Source organism: Xiphophorus maculatus, chromosome 16, assembly GCF_002775205.1.
Source record: "Xiphophorus maculatus strain JP 163 A chromosome 16, X_maculatus-5.0-male, whole genome shotgun sequence".
Lineage (NCBI taxonomy): Eukaryota > Metazoa > Chordata > Actinopteri > Cyprinodontiformes > Poeciliidae > Xiphophorus > Xiphophorus maculatus.
Genome location: NC_036458.1, coordinates 16,979,986 through 17,003,540, shown reverse-complemented (window position 1 = coordinate 17,003,540; position 23,555 = coordinate 16,979,986). Strand labels below are relative to the sequence as shown.

The following is a 23,555-nucleotide window of genomic DNA, read 5'->3' as shown; positions in this document are numbered from 1 at the left end:
GGTGACCCACACTGACTTTTGATGTTTATGCTTGTCAGAAGTTGATGGCACACAGGCCGTCCACGCTGCAGCACATGCAGACACTGACAGAGACACAGAACACAGAGATGACCCGTGGCTTCCTGTGGAACATCTCTGCTGCATCCTTCTCAGCGTCTTCTGGGGATCGTTAAAGTCTCCTACATTAAAGCCTTTCTAGCTACTCTACAGCCTGAAAACTGTTAGGCTATGGCGCCATCTGCTGGATTCTTTTGGTTTCTTGAACTCAAATGATCAGAATACAAAAGACTCTTGCATCCAAACTAGAGCATTATGACAGCAACAATAAAGAGAGCTTCATTTAGTCTTTGAATATCGATATCAAATACTTAGTTTCAGCAAATTAATAATTTAGGAGTTGGACTTTGTCTCCCTCTAGTGGAGGAAGAGATTTTGTTCATTACATGCAGCCAGAAGAAGGCCACACTTGATTGTCAGAAGTATTGGCTCATTAACACAAATATGAACTTGAGTGCCAGGCTATTTTTAACTCAGAGAGTTGATTGTGATGTCAGCCCATCATCAGCTTTCTGGGAAAACTTTTCACAAGATTCAGATGTGGTTTTTTGAGGGGTTAGGGAGAGATAAAAAAAAAAAATCTTCTAGAAGATCATATTTGAGGTCAGACAGTAATGTCGGACTAAAAGACCTGGCTTGTAGTTTTCTAATAATTCAACCTGAAAGTGTTTTACTGGCTTTACATGAGGGATCTGTGAAGGCCACTAAAGTTTTTCTACACTATGTCTTTATGGATTTTGTTTTGTTCACTGGAGGTCAGTCATGTTAGAACAGGAAACGACCAGTCGTTCCTGCTGCCATCTTTGTGGCAGCATTAAATTCCCCAAAAATGTCTTGTTGACAGCATGAGTCATTGTGAGTTCCTTTCATTGGAATCAAAAGGCTGAGACAAATTCTTAAAACACAGCTTCACACCATAGCCCCTTTGAATACAGCCAGGTAAATGCCGTTGTCTTGGCAAATGCCACATCCAGACTCATAATTAGACTGGTTGGATTCAGCTGCTTGGCCACAAAAGTCATTTCAGAAAGTTCTTTACTCATTGTTCTTTAGCCAGTCTGACAAGAGTACAACAAACAACTCTTGACAGTACAAAACATTATCCTATCTAAAGTATGTTTTGGAAGACCTGTGGTTCATTAACAGGCACCTTTGCGCCCAAAAATCTGTCTTTCTCCTGGCAAATACAGAGGTACCCTGGAAGTAAATTTGTTAGGGTCTGTAAAAGACTGCGATGGAGATTTGCCCTCTATCAGGACATCTGAGCTCTTCCCATAAAACCAGAGTGGTGTGCTACCTTATTTTAACACAAATTGATGTCAGTCAGGGTTCAGTTTTACTTGTACAAGAAAGGAGTTTTAAAATATATTCAAAATCCATCATAGACAAGAATGTGATATGGATGCAATGTAATAGGCTTCATATCCAAGATCTTGATGGCCTGATTGTATATCATCCCCAGTGGCTTGATTGGTCTGCTTGAGGCCAAGAGGTTATAAAGTAATTAGATTTTTTTTTCTAGGGGAAAAAATAAAATAAAATCAAGAATATATTTGTACCATTAAATGGTAACAATGCTATTGTTAATAAAACGGCAACAATACATTCAATCAACTGGCAGGTTTTTTACATTTTTTATTAATGGTGTGCAGAATAATGTTGATTCAACTGTATTTTCTATAAGATTTTCAAATATCTCTTTTAGTTGCCGTGGGCTCACATCAATAAACTTTTTCTTATAGAGTAAAACTCTTTTTTATTATTATTATTAAGACTTCAATGCTTTTTGAAGCCTGAAGATAAGCTTGGAGAGGCATTGACTATAGTTAGTTGGAATAAATTATGTTTCACACAGTATGAAAAAACATGATCAGGAACACAAAGAATCGTTTACATTTTTTTATTGATCTTTAAAAAAAAAAAAAAAAAAGATATAAAAACTTCCAGAAAAGAAAAGTACATGATGTGTGGCTGGTCATCAACCCAAACTCACACACGCGCACACACACACACACATACTGTTTTGAGTTTGTATCATATCGTGTGCAAGTCAAAGCCTTTAAATCTGTGCATGATGTAACTGCTGTCATGTGTAAAGTCTAAGGCACAGGAACTCCTTCCTCTTATTTCCACCTAATCCAAAGAAGAAAACAACAAGAAGAAGCTGCAAACAGGTGGCACACGATTCACTAAACAGAACCGCATTCTTTTTGGCTTCTAACACAAGACCACGTCCACAAAACCATCAACCTACTGCACTAAACATCAGCTTCTACTTGCACACAAAAAACTGTAAGAAATGACTACACACCTTTCAGAAAATTTGCGCATATTTCAGGCTTATGACAGCAGTGAACTCTAGAGCAAAACATGACTTTTAAAAAACGATTTTAAGCTGAACATGTACATGGTACAAAAAGATTTTTAAATGTTAACAATTTTAATAAAAACATCATTGAGGTTTTTTTTAATGTTATTTTCTTAAATCAATAATAAAATAACAAAGGGTATTAACATTTGTGTAAAAAAAAAAGCAACAGTCAGTAGAACTGAACAGTTTAGAACCATAAATTAATAGTCTAATGCCACGCACCGTTTTCATGTTCATTATTAACAAGAATCAAGTTGTTTCTGAAGGATACAATGAGCTGGATGTCATTAAATATAACAAACTTCATGTCTTTCGCTGCTATTTTTATGTGGTAAAAGAATAATCTGCATCTGAGTATAAAACAGGAGGGAACAGGTGGCAGGATGAGGAGACCATGTTGTGTAACAGACGGAGAAATTTTCCAAGATAAAACCGCTCACTGTATGTTCTCCTACGGGCCAGCAGGGGGACCTCTTACTTCAAAAATCCGCAACAATGACAAGGCATTTGCATAGCTCATCTTGACTTCATCCAGCAGATAATGAAGAGCAAAGCTGGAATTTCAGGTCAGGACAGGACAGGATGGGACAGGATATGCATTCCAGGCAGCCTGGTAACTCAGTAATGATGGAGGGTGCAGTATGTTGGGCATGGGCTGTGACCAGGACCGTTGTGCAGTATGAATAAAGACCTGGGAATGTAAAACCAAGTCATGGAAGAGAGATGTATTATATCCACATTCAAGGACATTCCAAGGACTTTCTCGAGTTATTTAAAGGAGAGGGAGTTTTTGAGATGCTGACTCTCGGTAAAACCCAAGTTGAACTTTGAAACATAATCACCAGGGCTAGAAATGTAATGCTTAAGCTAGCCAAAATCTCAAACTGAATAATGTATAAAAAGGTATTCTTAATTTAAGCTATATATTTTTAATAAATATGCAGAATGGGTAATTTTGGAGCTAACGTTGCTAATGAAAAAGTGAGCTAAAGGCAGTTTGCTTCTAAATACCAATTAGTGGGAGAGAAAGTGCTGCCTGGGCAACTTCATAACTTAGCACTCCCATCACACTACTGGCTATTTACTTTTCATTTAAAGGGTGTAGGGAGAAGTGGTAGCTTTGGTAAATAACGTTTTAGAATTGCCTTTACTGTATATTTAACACTCTATGAAGCACAATTTGATCATCAGCTAAGTCAGGTTGTCATATATTTTCAGGACCTGTCAAGAAATTTACATATTTTCACCACTGTGCAACAACTACTACCCCAAAATAACACTAGCCAGTCTGTTATAACACTGTTCTTTTGATTGATTTGAAATATTAAAAAGCAACTTTGCTCGCATTGGTGGGCTTTATTAGCAGGCAGGAGACATATAACACAAGGCACAGTCACTTGCTCCACTACGCCTGAATAGTAATAATAACTGACTTTATGAACCAATTTAGGTCACAGTTTACATGATAAAACAACGTCCGCAAAAACGACCGAAGTGACGGCTTACACGACGCCAACTTTTGAAAATAACACAGTCTCATCACAACCGTCCCAAAAGAAGCAGCTTGAAGTAAATTAGAAAAAAACAAAGTTTCATAAACTATAATTTACTTTTTGAGAATGGATCTCCACAGTCGTGTGAAGTTTAGAAAATCTAGAAGAGGAACATGATAAATTCACAGTCATGTATGCTAATGTCTAAGTGCTACAGACCCCGAATTATCGAAGGTGGAACAGCATCAGAATCCTTCCTGGATTGATCTGCAGCGTAGATCCATCTGAAAACCTTTTCTTTTGACTACAGGTTGAGAAACAGACAATCTCTTGCAAAAAACAATTCATATGCATGAACCTTTCCATATGTTGTCACATGAACAAGAAACTTGAAAGGATTTTCTTATGACTTTATCTGGTAGTCCATCACGAAGTTCGAATTGTGAAGTAGAAGGAAAATAATAATTTGATTTTAAGTTTTTACAAATAAAGAAAAAAAAAGTTAGTTATTCATCAGCTCTATTACTCTGAGTGCAACTTTTCTCTTCACATGCCACTTAATTATTAAACAAAGTCAACTTGTGGAGGACGGTGTTCTGGTCAAACAACTCTATAATTTTAACTCTTTGGTCAATCTGAAAAACTAATACAGCACATCACTCTAAACACACAACCCCCAATTCCTTAGATGTGTAAAACTAGTGGAGACGTACTGCAAAATGGCAAAATTTTTCTTTTTTTTGGTATTTACAACAATGTTTTGTAAATACCAAAGTGTGGTATTTACAAAACACAAGCGTATGCCAAAAATATATTTGTAAAGCAAACTGAAAACCGTGCATCCTTTTCCATCCACTTTACAATTATGCTCTCCTTTCAATCATGTTAAAAGAAATGCTTCAAAGTTTTTGGACTGTAATGTGAAAAAGTCCAAGGCATATAAATTCTTTACTGTATGAACAGACACAGCAGTTAGCAAGACCTTACCAACTTCTCCAGCTGGCAGTCCCTTATGAGTATTTTGTCTTCCACCAGCTACAGATGAAAACAGGTGAAGATTTAAGTGCACTACCAGCTGACTGCATCACCTTTTTCGTACTCAAAATGACAGATGCCCTAAAACTTTTTTACAAATCAGCACTTTATGGTTCCCCCGCTAGCCAGTGAACAGTCAAAAGTGTCATATTTTCTTTCCTGTCAGCATAGGAAAGGACTTTATTGTCATCAGTTTGACCAGTATTTTATTTTGAGAATATAACAGTTAAAGGACGACCTGCTAAAATGGTCTGACACACCTCAACTGCACACGCTGCAGATGCACAGTTGTGCATCTGCTTGAGGTAAACTGGTGTGTGAGTGTGAGCGCGAAGGAGGATGGGGGGTGAAGAGGGGAAGGTGGGGGGTCATGATGATAATGCTAACATTTGCACTCTGGTCCGCTCCAGTGCACTAATTGCTCCACAGCACCGACGGCCACCGAGGAGCAAAACACCTGCCGCCCTCCGGCTTCCATCAATCACACGCCTCTCGATATGCAACTCTAACAGGGCCCGTCTGGAACTGCACTTTATCCACTCGAGTGTGCTTTGACCAACCTAATATCCACTTGAAAACACACCTAAGAGCTTTCACGTGCCTAAAAAACGGCGACTTTCTATTTAGTGTGCGTTAGCCGATGCAAACCCTCATATTAAGGACACATTAGGTGCTGATGGTTCGTTAACCACTGGTGGGGAGCGAGAGTACAATCTTAAAGAGAGGGGATCGTATGCACAGTAGCAGATCGCGCCCCTCCCCCTCGCTAAGTGCTGTAGAGATGCGAGGGAATGTGTGTGTATGTGAGGATCTGAGGATAAGAAGAGGTGGGGGGGTGGGAGGGATGGGGAGAAGAAAGTGTGTGAGTGGAGGCGATTCCTACAGCTTAATGATGGTTGGAGATGAAACGGTATGGGAAATGGAGAAGACGGTGGTAAAGGTGTAGCGTAAGCTGGTAAAATCTGTTTGGCAGGAAGGAAAAGGTGGGGCTCTAACATGAGCAAATCTAAAGTTTCTTTTCATGTAAACTAAGCAAAGATTAAAGATCTGTCAAAGCTAAATCCCCAGGGGGATTATATCTCCTCAATTTTCTTACAAAGCTGAAGGGCAGGCAGTGTTGTCAGGGTGGTGACGGCGGCCAGGGCGAGGGGATTGAGGGCCTGTAGTGGTACAGCGGGGCAAGAGGCGGGTTTTCTCCAGGAGTCTCCCGGGGAAAGAAAAACGTGCTTCTCTTCACATGTGCCATGCTTATAAGGTTCGACAAGCAGAGTGCAATGTGCTGCCACTGTACTGCCAAAGCCCCTCATGCAGAGTCCCGCATATACACACATTTGGGTATGCACAAAAATGCATAAAGATCTGGCTTCTTTTTTTTGTGCACATACATTTCCATCTCATTTCTCTAAGCCTGGACCAGCCAGAAGTAAGAGCAATCCTCCATGGCTTTGACCCTGAATCTAACACTGAGAGAGAACGAGAAGTCCATAAAAAAGAGGACAGGTTGTCTGTAGAAAAATAAAGGAATTTCCAATGGGTGATTAATTGTCTTTGGCACTTCTGAGAAGACAGCACACATAAAGAATCTGACAATAAGTATAAAAGGCCAAACTAGAGCTATAAAGTAAAGCACAAGTTCATCCGCATATAAGCCTAGCCATTCTGGGGTGGACCTGAGCCTGGATGGGGCCGTATTCCACCACCTCTCCGTCCACGGTGATCATGCCCTGTTGTGAGATGGGCTCTAACCGCAGGGCCCTCACCTTTTCGTACACAAGGTGGGGGCAACCGTACGCTAAATGGGAACCCCTCTCCATGGCGAGAAAAAGACGCAGGAGCGCGGGCCGGGATATTCCCGCCGTCACGTAAAACAGATGAATCAGCCCGTCATCCGCCATCGCTCCCGGCACTGTCCACAGATCCTCTGCTAGGTGGGAATGGCAAATAGCCAGCACAAGAACAAAGTCTTCCTCATTGACCACCGTCCAGTTTTCAGGGACCGGCTGGCACAGGCTGGGGAGGAGAGAATCTGTAGGTGACGTAGTCTTATTGTTGCCATGCGTCTCGGGCCTCATATTAGTGATGACGTTGGAGGAGTTGGTGATGGAGTTTTGGTTCAGGTTCGTATCGACGCAGTTTTTCAGAGAGCTCTGCTTTGGTGAAGCTTTGGGAACGAGATGACAAGGAAGGGACGAACAGAGAGATGGCTGCTGAGGTGTGAAAGGAGGACGGGTCGCCTTCGCCCTTTCGTTTGGAGGTTTTGGTATCTCTTTAGCTGGCAGGTATGCTAACCTGCCCTGATATACTCTGAGTGAGGCCAGACGCACCAGGGTGCCCATTAGGAAGCGGATAGCCCCAACATGACGGTACTTCTCGCTCTCGATATCCACATCTGCCACAAAGCCCCAAGCCAAAGAGAGGAAGGAGAAGAGGCGCTGACTGGAGGCCAAATGGACCGACACCAAGTCAAGAGAACCAACCAGACCTTTGCACAGCATGAAGCCACAGCTCAGGAGCAGCTCCTCATTCCAGGCAGGAGGCGATCTGTTGAATCGTCACAGGAAGCAAGATAAGACAGAAAATACAGAAGCACATTAAATAATGCAGCTTTTTGACTGAATACTTTATTCTTTAACTATACAAAAACTAAACTAAGAGTTGTACCAAACATTTTATTGTAATAAAACCACCATCATGGCTAATAGTGCAGTATTTTTATTTTTATTTTACAGAGAAATATATTTTATGCTTCTTAAAGTAAATTAAAGATAAAACTAGGACTGTATTTAAGGCACAAACTCAACTGAAAGCCTATCACAGTTGGTAAATACCCAACATGTGCAGATGAACCACGTTTTGTGTTTTGCAATACTATTCAGTTTATACGGGACAAGAACATATGAATCGGACGTTTCGCACAGAATAACTGCTCTCCTCCCAGATCACTTCAAAACTGACTCCGTGGATGTTTTAGACTTAGTCATAAAAAGTTCTTCTTCTGTGAAGATGTTATTTTATGACCTTGATTGACATAAGTAATCTTATTCTTTGGTCATTGCTGTGATATTTGAGCCAGCTACATAGCAATAGATCAAAATTGGTATAAATAGCATGTGAGATCTTTGTCAAATGCACAATAATGTGATGCTGCAGATTTGTTTCCCTGTGTTTTCTATGCCAACGAAACAAGAGCCAGATACACAATAGAGGGAGAAGGATATTAGAGCTTCTGAGAAGTAACAACGTTTATGTAGTCCAAATCCACAGGTTGGAAGTGTTGCAGGAGCTGATGAAAATGTTTCTTACATCTACATGCTCATTAACATAAACAAGTCCATAAATCAGCAGTAGGTTCGGAGTCATCCAAAGTCCTAACACCTCGTAAAGCAGATGCGCTCATGACATTTTTGGCTCACCAGTGATGGCTCTTTGAAACTGTGCCAACAACCAGGCGGCAGAAGGGGATGATAACCTGGACATGCGCTGGGTCAACATAATGCACGACTTCCTAAACCCCTCGCATCATTGCTTTAGAGAGTTTATGCAACCAGAAATGAATTCTCGGCGCATAACAAAACAGTCCCAGTAAGTCCTCTCTCCCGAGGAATGATGAGCCCAGTCAGCCTTTGCTCTAATTACACAGGAAGGAGACAAATTGTCTTCTATAAACTAACGAAGGCTCGTCTTTTGCACCGTTAGCCTATGCATTTAAATGACTCATTAAAAGATGGACTCACTGCGAGTAGTGGTGGATGGATGCGGCCAGGGCATTGCCAGAGCCACCTGGTAGCATCCCTAGAGGAGTCTGGATGGCCTGTTGCCAGTCTTCCCGCTCCATCAGACCATTTATCACCTGAATGAACAAGAGAGATGACCAAAATTTAGCTTTGGCTCAAAAATAAGAAGTTGTATATCTGGAAGAGACAGAAACATGCTGATTTGTATGTAGTGTGGCACTACCAGGGTGACCAGATGGTGCTGTGGCTGAGGACAAAAATACTTTCTGGACGACTGCAGTTTTTGTTTTGTTTTTTTCCCCATGCAAGAGCCCCAGCACCTGATCTCCTTTATCATGTTTGAGACCAAATTAAAATTTTATATTTCTGTTCCAAGAAGTGCCATAAATAGAAGCTAGAGTTTTGGAGGTCGATCCAGCACCCACTCATTAACAACTCTCATCGTTAAAGAGCAGAAGTGGGCCGCGTACCTCAAACAGCAGCCCGTCACCAGACATGATGACCAGCGCGTCCCACTGCGTCAGGTCGGCGTTCCTCACCAGCTCCCGCGCGTGGTTCTGGTGCTCTAACGAACAGAAGAAATGCAAGCGTCAACTGCGAGATAAGGCAGAAAATGTGGGACAAAGTGACAAAAATGATGATAAAAAGCAGCAAGGGCAGAGAGGGAGAGAGAAAAAAAAAACAGACACGTTCCCTTCATCACCGCAGGCTCTGGAGTGGGATCAGGGAGATTAGGCAGAGAAGGGATTCAATTTCCTCTTATCGGACCAGACATATCACATTAACTCATCCAGTGGCTACTCAGCAGCTCTGAGGCAGCTTAGACAGCCTGCAAACATCTGTGACCGAGAGCGCGGGGAGCATGTGGTCGCGTGTTGGTAAAATGTGCTTTTGGAGAAGTGAGCTATTTGTTCAGCCTAGTTTTATTGGCAGCGTCCTTGAGTTGGTCTCTGCACTGGGGCTCTCTGTGGGCTCATCCCTGCCAGCATTAAAGTCTACAGTCCTGCCAGCCGAGACTCCCCAGTGTAGTCGCGTGTAGAAAATGGAAACAGCTTTAGAGAGGGAGACAGGGGTAGGTGGGGGAGGAGGGGAAGGACGGCAGACATGCAGCTAAGAGGCACCGATGTGCTGCCACTATGATGGAAAATATACCTCCTGAAGTATTGATCAACTCTCTGCTTTTACTTTGCTCAAACTTTACATGCCCTCGCCCCCTCCCCTCTTACCCCGTCACCTCACCCCTCTGTGCCGTTTGTTTGCTGTCTGCCGGACGGACTAGAGGTGGTTTTGCAGTGCTGTGTTGACAGGACCAGAGTAACTGCACTGCACAGCTGACTCAGCATTTTTAGCCAGCCAGACCGATGCTTTACTTTCCAGATACTTACTTATTGAAAAGGTCATCGGAAGACAACATATACAATCACTGCAAAATACAACTACAACTTCTTTTAATTCCAGTTATGTTTTTCATATGGTTTTTGTCATAATTATGAATATCGTCGGGTCAAAATCAGACCTCAACTTCGATGTATTTGTAGAGCACTTTCCATGCAGTTGAATGAGAAGCAAAGGTAAAATAAATTTAATTTTCATAGGTTTCTCATAGGTTTGCTGCTGCAAAAACCAATATTTTGGGAACTGCCTGATACTTTAGTCCAGGGTTCTTTCACATAATGAATGGCTCATATACAGAAAGACGCAGAGGTCGTCCAGCAAACCTTCGCCAGCAACTAAGATAATTAAAATAGTCATCTAAGTCAGTAATTTAATCAAAAAAGTGAAACATATAGAGTTTCATTACTGACAGAGGTACTGTACATATCATGCTTTCTACTGTTCATTTTGATAACTGGCATAATGAAGACTAAAAATTTTTTAAAATCTTCTGAGAAAATATGATTATCAACTAAGAACAAAAACAAAAATATTGTCTGCTAACTGAAAAGTATATCTATGTACATTACAGTATCGCAGGGCTCCTTTTGCATGAATTAAATCTGAAGGCAAAGGCTGTTTACTGTTACGCTGTTAATATTACAATCTTTAAGCTGTCTGTCTAATCTTCCATGAGATGCAAAACTCTCTGTGTGAAAACAAAGATAAAACCACCTAAAATCTGGGTCAAATTCCCGTCCTTTCTTTTTAAAAGCCGCAGTTTGCTTTATTATGTTAATGCCTTCTGCCTTTTTCCGAGGTTATCCCAGGTAAAGACTAAAACTGGTTCACTCAGTGCTTCATACAGTATGTAAAATGTACAGGCCGACACAACAGGAGTTTCCTTGACGATGGAGCTTGTCCATCCTCAGGCAAAAGCAGTTTGATACACTCATCATAAAGGCGTACGCCGAGTAAAGTGGACTACTGTTGGTTGTACCGGCACATGACGGTTCACCCCACTCTGAGGCCTCAGTGCCCCGTATAATATTCCCCTTCCTTTACGTCCATCTCTGTTCCTCTTCGTTGGCCTCAGTAATTAGGCTCTGTGTTTTCATCTCCATCCAGTTGCTGACCCTCCTTCAGGTTCCCAGGAGCCCGTTAAGTATGTGCGAGCATGCCAGCGTACTTTCTCAAAGAGACAAAACCACACAAGCAGAGTTTCTGCTCCGGCGCTCTGCTGCATTCGCTGTCATAATCCATCTCACTGTGAGCTGCAGCAGAGATTCAGCTGCATAATGCCGAGCTGATCCAAAAGGAGACAGCATATTCAGACCTGTCAAACTGCTGGTCGGTCTTAACCAAGGGGGTAAGTATGCGGGGCGCAGAGGAAGAAATACAATTCTTCTCAAAGTTACGTTTTTTTCCCCCACATTTTCTCACATTGCAACCACAATGGAATGGATCAACACAATATCTTTGAAGTGGAGACAGAATGACACATTAAAGCAGATATCTGGTTGATTAATGGATTCAAATCAATCCATTATGGTTAACCAGAAACAAGCACACGTTTACTTAAGGGAAAATAAAAACATTCTAGGAGAAAGTCTGCGTTCAAAGCAATGAAGATATCTGAATATGCAGGCTATACATCTAGTTGTCCTGATATGTTTTTTTATTAATATATGTTTTCTTTACCAGCTCAAGAAAAATACAAATAAAGTCAGTAAAATACATATATGGAAACAAATAATGTCTAAAGATCAACGGATCGAGGTCCAAACTCGACTTTGAGATCTGAAAACGATCTAAAACATGTTCATTTCCCTTCATGATGTAAAAGGTCTGTATAGATTTGGAGGTTGTTTCATGTTTGTGCTATTATTTTTATAAGCCACTTGTATAATACAATTTTGCTCACTGATTTTTAATTTTGACATTAAATACATACACACACAAAGCTCTGATTATCGAAAAACCCTGGCTGTTATATACAACTCATTAAGCTCTTTTGTTTTAAAAGTATGGTTCCACTTTCGTCCATTGTGATTTCGAATAAAAGGCCTCTCCAAACCGAGCTCCCGGTATGAATTTCAGCCCCAACCTGACCCTGTTGAGAACTATGTACTGTTTTTCTGCTACTTCATATTTCTGTGTTGGTCTATCACATAAAATCTCAATAGAAGCCAATGAATATTGTGGATGTAACACAACGCAATGCAAGAAAAACTGAAGAGCTCTCTGAACACTTTGACGTGACATTGGGTAAATGATGAAATGTGAGCCATTTGGTTCCAAACGTGGCATTAAAACCTGTACAGAGTAACAGCTTCCTTGTGGTGAAAATAGCCTAGAATAACAGTAACAGCCACAATACTGGTTAAGGTCACTGAGAAGCTTTAGCAAATCATGCTGAATGTGCAGCAGATGGCACGAGTAGAATGAGAATTTAATGCTCATGTTGTCTGTGAGCACATGCCTTGTTGAATTTGAGAATCACAAAAACAATGCATAATTCCTGCAGAGATTAAAACTTGCTTCGAAGCATCATGGGTTCGGCTCATGTTAGTGCGTGCGCAACTCGCAGCATGACCCAGTTCTCAGACTGATCACGCTACGAGGTAGCGGGACGTTTAATCCTCTGTTTTATACGAAGACGATAAACGGGACGCATGCGGGGAACATATTTATGACTGACCTGTGATGACGAGCGTGTAGGGAACGGAGGCCTCAGTGAGCATGGCCTGTATGTGGCCAGTGAACAGCTGGAGAGCCTGTCCCCGTCCGCTGTGGGGGTTCACCAGGATCATGGTTCTGCAAGGTCTCCTCAGCTCCGTGTACATCACACCTAACAGGCAGAAACGGGGTGATGTGAGTCAGAATAAAGAGGATGAGAAGAATATCTTAAAGAATAAAGAAGAAGAGCCATCTCCTCTGAAAATATACATAGAAATGCAGCGTGAGGGGAAAGAATTGTAAGAACTTCTCATCTGTCGGCTGGGCGAGCATCGAGACTGACAGTGCTCAATTTTAATGTGACGCTGCAAAGAGAGAAGGCTTACACATGCATTTTATTTAGGATCTTACCAATTATTTATGATCAATGCCGGGAACTTTTTATTCCCTGACTATAGCAAACGGCTGCTTGCAGCTGCATGTTTCGAAGAAACACAAATCAATGGGAGGAAAAACAAAATCTATCCTGTTCAGTCTGTGTGGTGACCTATTAAACAACCACACTCAGTTTTAATTGTTTAAACTTTACTGTACCAGAGAATATATTGTTATGGAGACATCTGGACATTTGGTTGATTGACGATTTTGCAGTAGCTGTTTTACGAGTTATGCAGACAAACAGACAACCAGAGGGGTAAGTTGTATTCTCTTTCCTATTTTAAACATTGGATTGGCTAAAATCAATGTTTTAATATTATTATGAAGGTCCACTAAATGTGGATCATTGCACACTTGAGGTAGTTCAGATAAAAACAGACTTAACCTTGTTGTCTGAGCCTTTCAGCTAAAAACTAATGGATCACTTGGACCCTCTTCAATTGTGGACAGTGCTGCAGAGTGATGATGAATTATACTACAAGGATAATTCCTTGTTACAACAGTTGGGGATCAATTATGTACACCGCATGTACACATTGACAGCATCAGTGCCAATGGTAGTAAATCAGCTGCAACTTAATGAATCTCAGCACCGCTGAGGTTCAAACCAAGCATCAGAGTTTGACAGAAATGGGGTTAAAAGGAATCTTAAAGTGATAGGTTTATGGTAAACTGCTGATATGCTGTGCACAGTCATCTTCTTGTCAGAGGAGAATGAAAAAAGATTGGTTTCAATGGCTTCCCAGTAGAGCACATTTGTTGAATGAGAAATTTGCATCATGGATGAATAGGCGAAGCATCTGTGTGACGCTGTCATGCCAATGTGGATCAAAATCTCAGAGGAATGTGTCAAAGACCATGTTGCAACTATGCTCCAAAGATGAAGGCAGTTCTGAAGGCTAAGGGGGAGTCCAATCAGTACTTGCAAGGGGTATCTAATAAAGTGACTGGTGAGTGTACTCTGTAGTCAGCCACAGGCATGAACGCTGAGTGACATCTCTGGGTTTCAGTGTTTATTGGAATGAAAAATATTCCATTCCAGTGTTTTAGTCTGCCCTTGTTTTGTCTTAAAAAACATACTGACTCCAGACTCAGTTATTTTTCAGACAGGTGAAATTGATTGCTCATCTTTAACAAACTGTATATATGACATCAAAGCAGCAAGAAGAGGGCAGAGTTCTGTTCTTAAATGAAGGAACTTATGCAGCTGTGGTTTTTTGCTAAGCCCTGAAGGAAAAGCCAACTTCCTTCCATTGCCTATGTATAATGCAATCCACCTTTTTGGTTTGTACAAATCCAGCCTTTTCTAAAGCTATGTTAGATGCCTCAATGAGATTCCTCGAAAAGTACATGTGGAGCCAAGCTTTCCTTCCAGGGGTTAAAGTTTTCAGAAAATGCCTTTTATCCGGATAGAAAAATCTCATTTGAGGACAGAAGGCAAAAAACATCAGTATTTATTTCTATCATAAAATTTTGATTGGAGATGACGCTGACTTTGGTTTGAATCTGATCCATTTCTGAAGGTATATAATGTGATAATATAAAGTTGTAGATCTGAGAGGAATGCTTTAAGTAATTATTTTTGACAGTCCAGCGTAATCTGGGTGAAATGTTTCTAACCGGACAGTCCACATCATTGTTCAACAAGGAATCTGGTACCTTTTTACCAGCTGCCAAATTCAATTAGAACCGGAATGACTGAACACAAACTATGATCGGAAATGCCTCCAAACAAGACAAGAGTAACCCCAATAGGAAGTGGTGAGAGTCCCCAAACCACACAGGCATGTACCAATCTACCTCTATTCATTCACACAGGGATGCCACTATTGTTTGCTAGTCGCATCCCTGCACAATGTGGCTTTCAATCGTAAAAAGATCCATGCACTTCCAGAATCGAGTGGAGAGCAGCTTTTGAAGGTCAACCAGCTTTTAGATTGAGGTCTTGCACTCAAGTGAACTGAACTGAAAAGCATCCAATTAAAAAAATCCGCACACTGTCATGAAAAGGTCAAAGTCAGATGAAATCCTTCGTGGATTGGTACGGATAACAAATAAGAGATCAGCCAGAGAAACGTTATTTTAACATAATCTGCACCTATCAAAGGTTCTGTACTTGATAAATCAATTTTAATGGGAACAACAATCGTTTGAAACACTGATCTCAACTTTTTGGTATTGACCAAAATGTACTGCCATAAAAAAGTATTGCTTTGAAGTTTTTAGTGCAAAAAACCCTCCAAAAAACCAACTGAATAGGATTTTTCCTCAAGCCTCCAAACACAATACATCTGGGTATTACAACAAAGCATTCTTATATGTATTCTGATCAATTGGATCTAAATGTAAGCAGCCATGAGTTATGAAAGCTGAATAGTTCTCTTGGGACTTTATCAGAGACATGGAAAAGAAGAAACTGTCCTTAAAAGTTTTACTAACTTTGAAGAAAGAAAATACTGAATAGAGTATGTTAAAAAGCTGCAATGTCTGCCCAAAGATATCCTCACCAAATGGTATCTTAGGTTCAAAGGGAAGTACTGAAAAAGAACATTTTCTGCAGTTCTACACAGTCAGAGGATCATTAGTAACTCCAACATTTGTACCTGAACAGTACGAAACAAACCTATGTGCGTCTGGAAAATAAATTCTGTACCTTCCTCAGGATTGGGAATCAGACTTTTTTAAGGCTACTAACATTTAGTAGCCTTAAAAATATGGTTTAGTATTTTTACTGAGGCAGTTTATTGTTTTTCCATTTTTTTAAAAAAGATTGTTCTATTACTTTAATAACATCACATTATTTCTACTTAAACAGAACAACAATCTAAACCTCTCATTACAAGTCACATAAAGAATTTGTCTTTATATGAATTTTCCACAAATTCATAGGAAATGATAGGGTCATGACTGAAGGTAACTCTGAAGCTATGATGTTTTTCACCATATCCACTGTTCAAACTTATTCTTAACAAAGTCATTTAAAGTCAGGCATAGTAAGCACACTTTATCAACTTAAGTAATATTCCACCCCTATTTAGAGCCAAGAAAAGGTCATTCACCTTTCACTTTTCAACCACATTTGTTCTTTAGACTAAAACCAAAGCTGCCTTTTTTGTATTTTCAATAAACTCTTCTTCTAGAGGTTTGTACACTTTCACCATTATAAGCATTTCAAGCCAAACGCTGACTTGGAGAATTTTATAAGTCTGTCATCTCTGAGAGATTAAGGTCAGCCACTGTGCAGATTTCATAAACCACCAAGCAGATTATTATTTTATAACTCCCTGATTTCTACAGGGCTAGATCAAGAACATATTTGAAGACATGACACATCACAGTGACCATAACCTTAACCCCAATGTCTCAGAAGTGCATCCAGAAGATAATAACCTAATAAAGATAATAAGAACAACATGTATTCATATATATATATAAGCTCTGTGGTATCAATAGATTTCAGATAATCAGCAAATGTTTCATGTCATAGGTGTAAAAACAAAAGGATGTGAAATCCATTCAAAAAAACTTCATAATAAAGCACTGAAATGACAAAGTTTAAGTTCTTTGGAGGGGGAGGGTGGCGAGGGCTTCTTGTATCTTTATATTGCCTTCAGTTCTTATGAAAACGTATATATAGAAAAACAACTTAAAAGAAATTTGACTTTGCATCATAGTCATATCTGACGCCTTGAAATTGGCCTCTGTCTCTTTAAGAATCCCCCACCCTTTCTGACACGTGCCCTTCAGCACATCACCACAACAATGTCTTGCTGTTTCTCTTTAATGAGAGAAACGGCCTCAGAGGTAGTTTGTTTCACTAGCTCAGCAGCCACACAGTTCCACCAGGTGTTTGCTAATTGCTGCTGCCGCTAGTCTGGAGGAGCTGCGTGTTCAAGGCTAGGGGAAGGGTGCTCGATTAGGGGCTCGACGGAAACCTGAAGCTCCAAGGCAGAGCTTTAGGTAAATAGACAGCGCATTGTGGGAGCAAGCGCTAAAGAGAATTTGTAGACCTTCAATTATTTAAGTCACCTTAAATTCTTCAATGGTGGTAAAACTGCCTTAGTGGCTGGTTTGTAAATTTATAAGAAGTTCTTAAAGGTCGCCTTGAGCCCAAATTTAGTAAAACAACACCCCTGGGGCTCCATATGAGGCACTAAATAAAATCTGGCTCAGAGTCAAGAGCAAGTTACAAAATAGTCGGAGAACAGCCGTTAATGGGCATGGTTGGGGATACAATTGACTGTGGGGTTACTCAATCTGACTAATTCATAGAAGAAAGAAATATGAGACCCACAGGTGTAGGTCATCAGGTGAGGATTCCTCAATAAACCAGCTAAATAGATTTTCAGATCTTGGCAAAACTCTATATTGCATTCTTTGTATTAGCCATAAAGTTCAGTTTTTGTCTCATCTGACCAGAGCAGACCACAGTTGTGCCCCGTACTCTGCTACCGGGACTCTGCTAATTGGATTACTTCTGAAAGGTTACACTGGATTTTATTTAGAGGTATTTCAGTAAAGTGGACTGAATACATGCATGATGTTGTGTTAGTCTGACTGTAAAATGCCAAAATATGAAAAAAGTAAAAAGGGTATAGAGACCTTTGAAGACCTAAGTTTCATATTTAATGTTATCATCATCCTACCTTGTTTGAAATACTGCTAACAATATCAAACTCTCAGTAAGTAAAGTTCTTTTCATAGATTTCTCTCTGTCAGAGTCAGTACGTGCTGTGTATGTGAAATCTGTCTCAGGGAAGAAGTCATAAACCTGCAAGCACATCCTGTCCATCAAGCTGGCACATAAAGTTTCTGCAGTGATGTGTGCATTTCACAGTTGCAAGAAAGTAAAGACACACACACATAGTGAGGTGACAGGCAGACTGGATGTGACAATGCGTCAGAGCAAACAAGTGGCTTTCTGACAACTTTTATTGTTGCCGCAACCGCTACAACCATTCCACATAAAGCCCTATGTTGCCGGCACAAGTGGGATTTATTAAAACACGGGAAGCATTCGAGACAACTGCTGGAACAAAAGCAGATATTCTGTGAAAGTGTTCCTGCTCGGGAGCGACGGCTATATTCAGACTGCAAACAAGCCGCTGTCTGAGTGTTTGCTGAAAAGGAGGGGAGGAGGCCCGCGGAGAATAAACACCGCTGCCCGCAGAGACAGCACCAGGAGAGGGGGGCTGGGCGGTGGCGGCGCGAGCGGGAGTTGACAGGCCATCACATCCATGTGTCACGGAGCAACAAGACGAACGCTCCGCTGGGACTGAGATGCTGGCTGGGGTGAAAGGTCGCCTGGTGACGCATTTTAGCTCCTTGCTGAATGAGCCACAGCATCTTCAGCAGAGTGCCCCCCCCCCCCCCCCCCCGCTTCTCCCCAGGAGGCTCGCTCAGTGACAGGCACACCTGACCCTGAGGCAGCTGGAAAAACACTCATTTTAAAGGTGGGGGCATACAGCTCTTTTATTTTCTCTCTGTGATGTGGGCTCTGCCACCAGCAAAATTATTTGTGCATCAGATTCTTTTCAGCTTTAAGACATTTAGACTTTGAAACGTTCCAGAGAATTTTCATGTGGAAGTAACAGTATGCCAAGCTCATAGGGAAACACCCCAAAAGGCTATTTCAGCTGTCACTGCAGCAAATGGTCGTTCAGAAAGTTATCGATTGGCTCAGGTGACTGAATACAAATTTATGCCACACTTTTCAGACTTTTACTTGTGAAAAACGCATGTATTTTTACGTCGCTCCACAATCATGCACTACTCTGAGTTGGTGTATCGCCAAAAAAAACCCCTATAAGGCATTTTTGGTTTCGACGTGACATACAGTGAAAGAAATTCCAGGGTGTGAATACTTTTGCGAGGCAAGGCACGGACGTCATTGCCTGCGACTCTTTTAATTCAACTGCCAAGCGGCTTCTGAATGGATTTCATATCGCAGGCTAAATTAGGAGAGTTACATCTCATAATTCCATCATATTTGTAATGACGTCACCCTTGATAACTCGTCTCCCTAAATACCAAGCCTGCGCAGTAATTTCACTTTTAATCCAACCTTTCCATCTGCAGTCCCCAGATGAGATGACATGCAATTAACTTGAGGGAAGTCCTCCGTGAGGGATTAGTGAGTCTCGCTGACTTTCATGCAACCTCTGTGACAAGTAAAAAGGACAATTCTGGTTCATTCATTAGGAAAATAGAACTCATTTAAAGCGAATAAAACATTCCGTTAAACAGCGGATCTGAAGAGCTAAAACAAGCTTATGAATTAATCATATGATCCCATCATCGCTGAGAGACTGTGCTCAGAAGGAGACTGGAATAAGAGGCAGTGTAGCACAGGGACAAGCCCTCCCAAGATGGAGCTCTTTGATGAGTCCAGAGGGAGGACAGTGACAGGGAGGGAGGCAGGTAACCTCACAGGTTACCATCTGCCTGCCTGCCTGGCACACAGGTCTGAATCTCAAATTCCTGCGGGCCACGGACTGTAGGGAGGGAGGCTGGCTGGCTGGATGTTCCTCCTCACACAGCTCCCAGCGTCTCTCTGTCTGTCTCTCTCCGTGTTTGCAGTGTACACCTGGAGGCTGCTGCCAGGATCACAACCTCATTCCTCATCCCACTGCTCATTCTTGCCCCCATCTTTGGCAAGTCAACATTCCCAATTGGTCACTGCCAAGTCAAATATCCGCCTCTTCTCTGACCTGAACGCCTGAGTTCATCCCTGCTTTATAGTGTAAACAAATATAAAAGTGTATTTCCTGACCTGGGGTGGAGTATTAGCAATCTGCCCCCCACCCTATGATAAACAGCATTGGAGACAGCTTTGTAAACAGAATTAATGTACCTTTTATATGCTTGTTTTCTTTTGTGTGACATTACAACTACAAATTCAATGTATTTCATTCTCACTCAATGTGCAAACACACAACATAGAAGTGGATTGTTCAACATGTGTCCATATGAAATAGCTGAGGCTCACTCAGTTTGGATAGAGTGTCTTCTGCTAACATTGGTTTTCAAGCCTTACCACAAGTTCTCAGTTCTCAGTTGGATTAAGATTTGGATTTTTATTGGGATATTGGGTTAGATCAATATGTTTTGACTAACCCAAATTGTCTAGTCCAGCCCTGTCAACAGAAGCTCCATTTTTTGATGATAGACTGAAAAATGCATTACAAAGTATTTCCATAGCTTTCCTACTGACCTGTCTGCTGTGCTCCTTGGTCTTCTTAGTGTTTTTCTTCCATAATAAAAGGGGATGCACACATTATTTGTCAAAATTTATCAAAACAACTCATCCTTTTCTTCACTACTTTGTGTAGGTCTATCAAATAAAATCCTACGCCGATTATGAAAAGCTCAAGCAGTGTTACTTTTCCAAGGCACTGTACATAGATGCGTCGTTTATCGTCATTTCTTATTACGCTATCGTCAATGTTTACCAAAGCGGAGTAACGAGAAACCAACCAGACTGCGGGCATTTTACTCTGAACAAGACAGGATGATACCCAATTAGAAGAGGCTGCTGTGGAGGCAAATGACAAACAGCCGTTGTTTTGATGTCACTTTTTTTTTTTCCACCCAACCTGAGTTAAGTCTCACTGGGAATTTACTCAGCTGAAATAATGAAGCTTGTTAACACTCTGCTGCGGACAGAGGATCAGCTGAAGATCTAACTGCTTAAGGTGATCTTTGACAGCAGACTCCAGATGCTGATCCAGATCTAGATTCAGATTTAGCCCCTTCTCTCCTCAGGCTTGGGAACTGGCAAGAAATGTTCAGTTAACGGTAGTTAACAGACGTTATTGGATGAGCTCATTTTCACCCTCCCGTGCAGGCAGAGCCGGTTAGAGAGCGGATGGAATGTGTACCTCTGCCTCTTTGTCAAACCTGTTTCTAGCGATAAGATTTGCAGTGCCTTGCTAGCGTTCGGTATTCATACCCCATGTGGTTCCTAACATGTTGCCACAAAACTTAATGGATTTTTAAGGGAATTCAAGTGAAACCCAAGCATGAAGTGGTGATAAATTGTGAATGGAAAGTGAATAATACAGGGATTAAAATAGAAAAAAAACAACCTAAATAAACGTGTTGAAGGAATGTTTTCCTTAAGAAATACTGTTTGCCAGGAGCCACATCAAACATGTAAGATGAGATTCTGGTCAGATGAGAAGAAAAACTGGCTAACAGGCCGTATAGCATGTGGTAAAAAATAAAATAAAAAAAAGCTAACACATCACCACAAAGAAAGTAACTCTGTGGTGAAACATGGTAGCAGAAGAATGTTTTTGATCAGAGTTGAAAGAAAGACGGTTGAAGATCAATAGGGGCCAGTCCTGGAAGAAATCTACAGCGGCGACAGAAAACTGAGATGGGGCTGGAGGTTCACCTTCCAGCAGGACGAGGTCCTCTATCATGCAGGCAGGGCTTCAGCGGCTTACATCAGAGCAAATCATCTCTTAGAGTGGCGTCCATCAAATCTGACTGAGCTTGAGCAACTTTACAGAGAAAATTGAACAAAATTGTACAACTATAGATGTGCTAATCTGGTGGAGACTAAAGGGCTGAATGCAAATGGACACTTCTCAGATTCTGTGTGCAAAAAATAAAATAAATAAACTGTCCATCATAAACATTAATCTCATCAAATTCTAAAATAATACTGATTTTAGCTGAATAACAAATGTATCCAGTAAGGAGGAAGATTTTGAGTCAGATCGAAAATTACACAAATGTGAGAAACTTTTATTTTATGTTCAAGTCTCCGAGTCTGGCTTCATGGGCATAAAATAATGTATCCTATTAATAAATATATTATCTAAAGTTAGATTTTAAGTTTGCAGGATCCAGAGTGTTGTGTTTCCTCACCGTCTCTCCGAGGAGCCTGCAGCACCGAGGCATCTCTGATGGCATGAGCCCATCTTTCAGCCTCCCGGAGGTTGACGAGCGGGTCCTGCGCCAGAGCGACCCGAAAGCACTGCTCCACCCTCTGCCGGGCCACTCCGGTGCTCATCCAGCGCCTCTTGAACGGGTAGAAATAAGCCGCGAAGTAAGCGCCGATGTCCGCGCTGTCCGGCCCTTTATACGCCCGACAGCCGATGCAGTCGCTCAAGTTAAACACCACCTTCGTCCGGTCGGGAGACGAGGAGATCCTCTGGATGGTCAGGGCGCTCTCCGTCAGGCTCACCGAGTAGCGCACCCCGTCGTTGAGAGTGTCGGTGAACTCTCCGTACAGCACGCCCGAGAACCCGTTGCACTGCCGGGATGGGTCCGGCGCTGAGGCGTCTTTCTCCATCCCGGATGGAGAGTGAGACGCGTCCCGGAGGCCGGTGCCGAGTACACTCTGAACCTGCCAGCCTGCCGTGGGACCGTTTAAACAGGGATGGGTGCAGCTTGCCTGGTTCACCGCCTCCCCCTACCGTCCGTGAGGGGAATTACAGCAATGGAGCAGGAGGAGAGACGTGCAGACTGTCCCACCTCTTCCTCAGGAATACTTCAGAATTACACCTGCTCTGCTTTGCTTGCTGCCATTAGTTTGACGAAACAATAAGGTTTTAAATGGTTGGTTTTTTACAAACCTATCCCCCCCGCCAAGCATCTTTAAATAGTGGAGTTAGGCAGTGATGGCAGTTACTTTGAAAAAGTAACTTACCGTATTTTCCGGACTACAGAGCGCAGCACACTATAAGCCGCACCCACAAAGTTGTTGTTTTTTAATGGAAACCTAAATATATAAGCCGCTGGTATCTCCACCGCTCACGGTTTTCCACAAGGAAAATAAATCTGCTGTTAAAGACGCAGCCCTCCGTCTCCAACGCGGAAGCGGCTATCGATCGATATCCTTCACCTTAAAAGCTGCATCATATGAACTTCTTTGTGTGGTTTCCATGACGAGAGGGTATGAGTTTGAAAACAGTTCTCGGTCGTGCCTGCTGCTAGCATGTGCTTGTTCTAAATGAAAATGAACACTTTCTTCTTTGATTTCCAAGTTTGACTTCCAATGATTCACTTCCTGCTAAAGAGCCCCCTGGTGGTTGAAGAAAAATCCACAGAAAAGCACCGGGCTATAAGCCGCATAATTCAAACGGGGGAGTAGCGGCTTATAGTACGAAAAATACACTAATTAGATAACTGAAGATTTGATTTGGAAGGTAACTAACTTGCATTGAAAAGTAACTCATTAAATTTGCAAGTGATTTTAGAAAAAAACAAGCCCAGAACTGCTTATAATAGTCGGACTTGGCCACCGAAACTCAAAATAGTTCATGTTTTTTCCAGCAACAAAATGCACATCTCTCTCCTCCCTCCAATTGTTTACGTTTCTGTCACCGCGATCAGCTGCTCCATGATGCTAATACTCATAAA

The 23,555-nt window shown here is 41.6% G+C and overlaps 1 protein-coding gene across 1 annotated transcript; it reads right to left on the bottom strand.

Annotated features, from left to right (window-relative positions):
• Positions 1–1,962: 1,962 nt before the first annotated feature.
• Positions 1,963–22,580, bottom strand: LOC102227445 (sphingosine kinase 1-like). Its single transcript, XM_014471762.2, has 5 exons — positions 22,059–22,580; positions 12,766–12,915; positions 9,161–9,255; positions 8,691–8,806; positions 1,963–7,497 (listed from the first exon to the last, which is right to left on the bottom strand). The coding sequence occupies exons 1-5, from the start codon at positions 22,483–22,485 to the stop codon at positions 6,591–6,593; spliced, it is 1,695 nt and encodes a 564-aa protein (XP_014327248.1). The 5' UTR covers positions 22,486–22,580; the 3' UTR covers positions 1,963–6,590.
• Between the last annotated feature and the right edge of the window lie 975 nt (positions 22,581–23,555).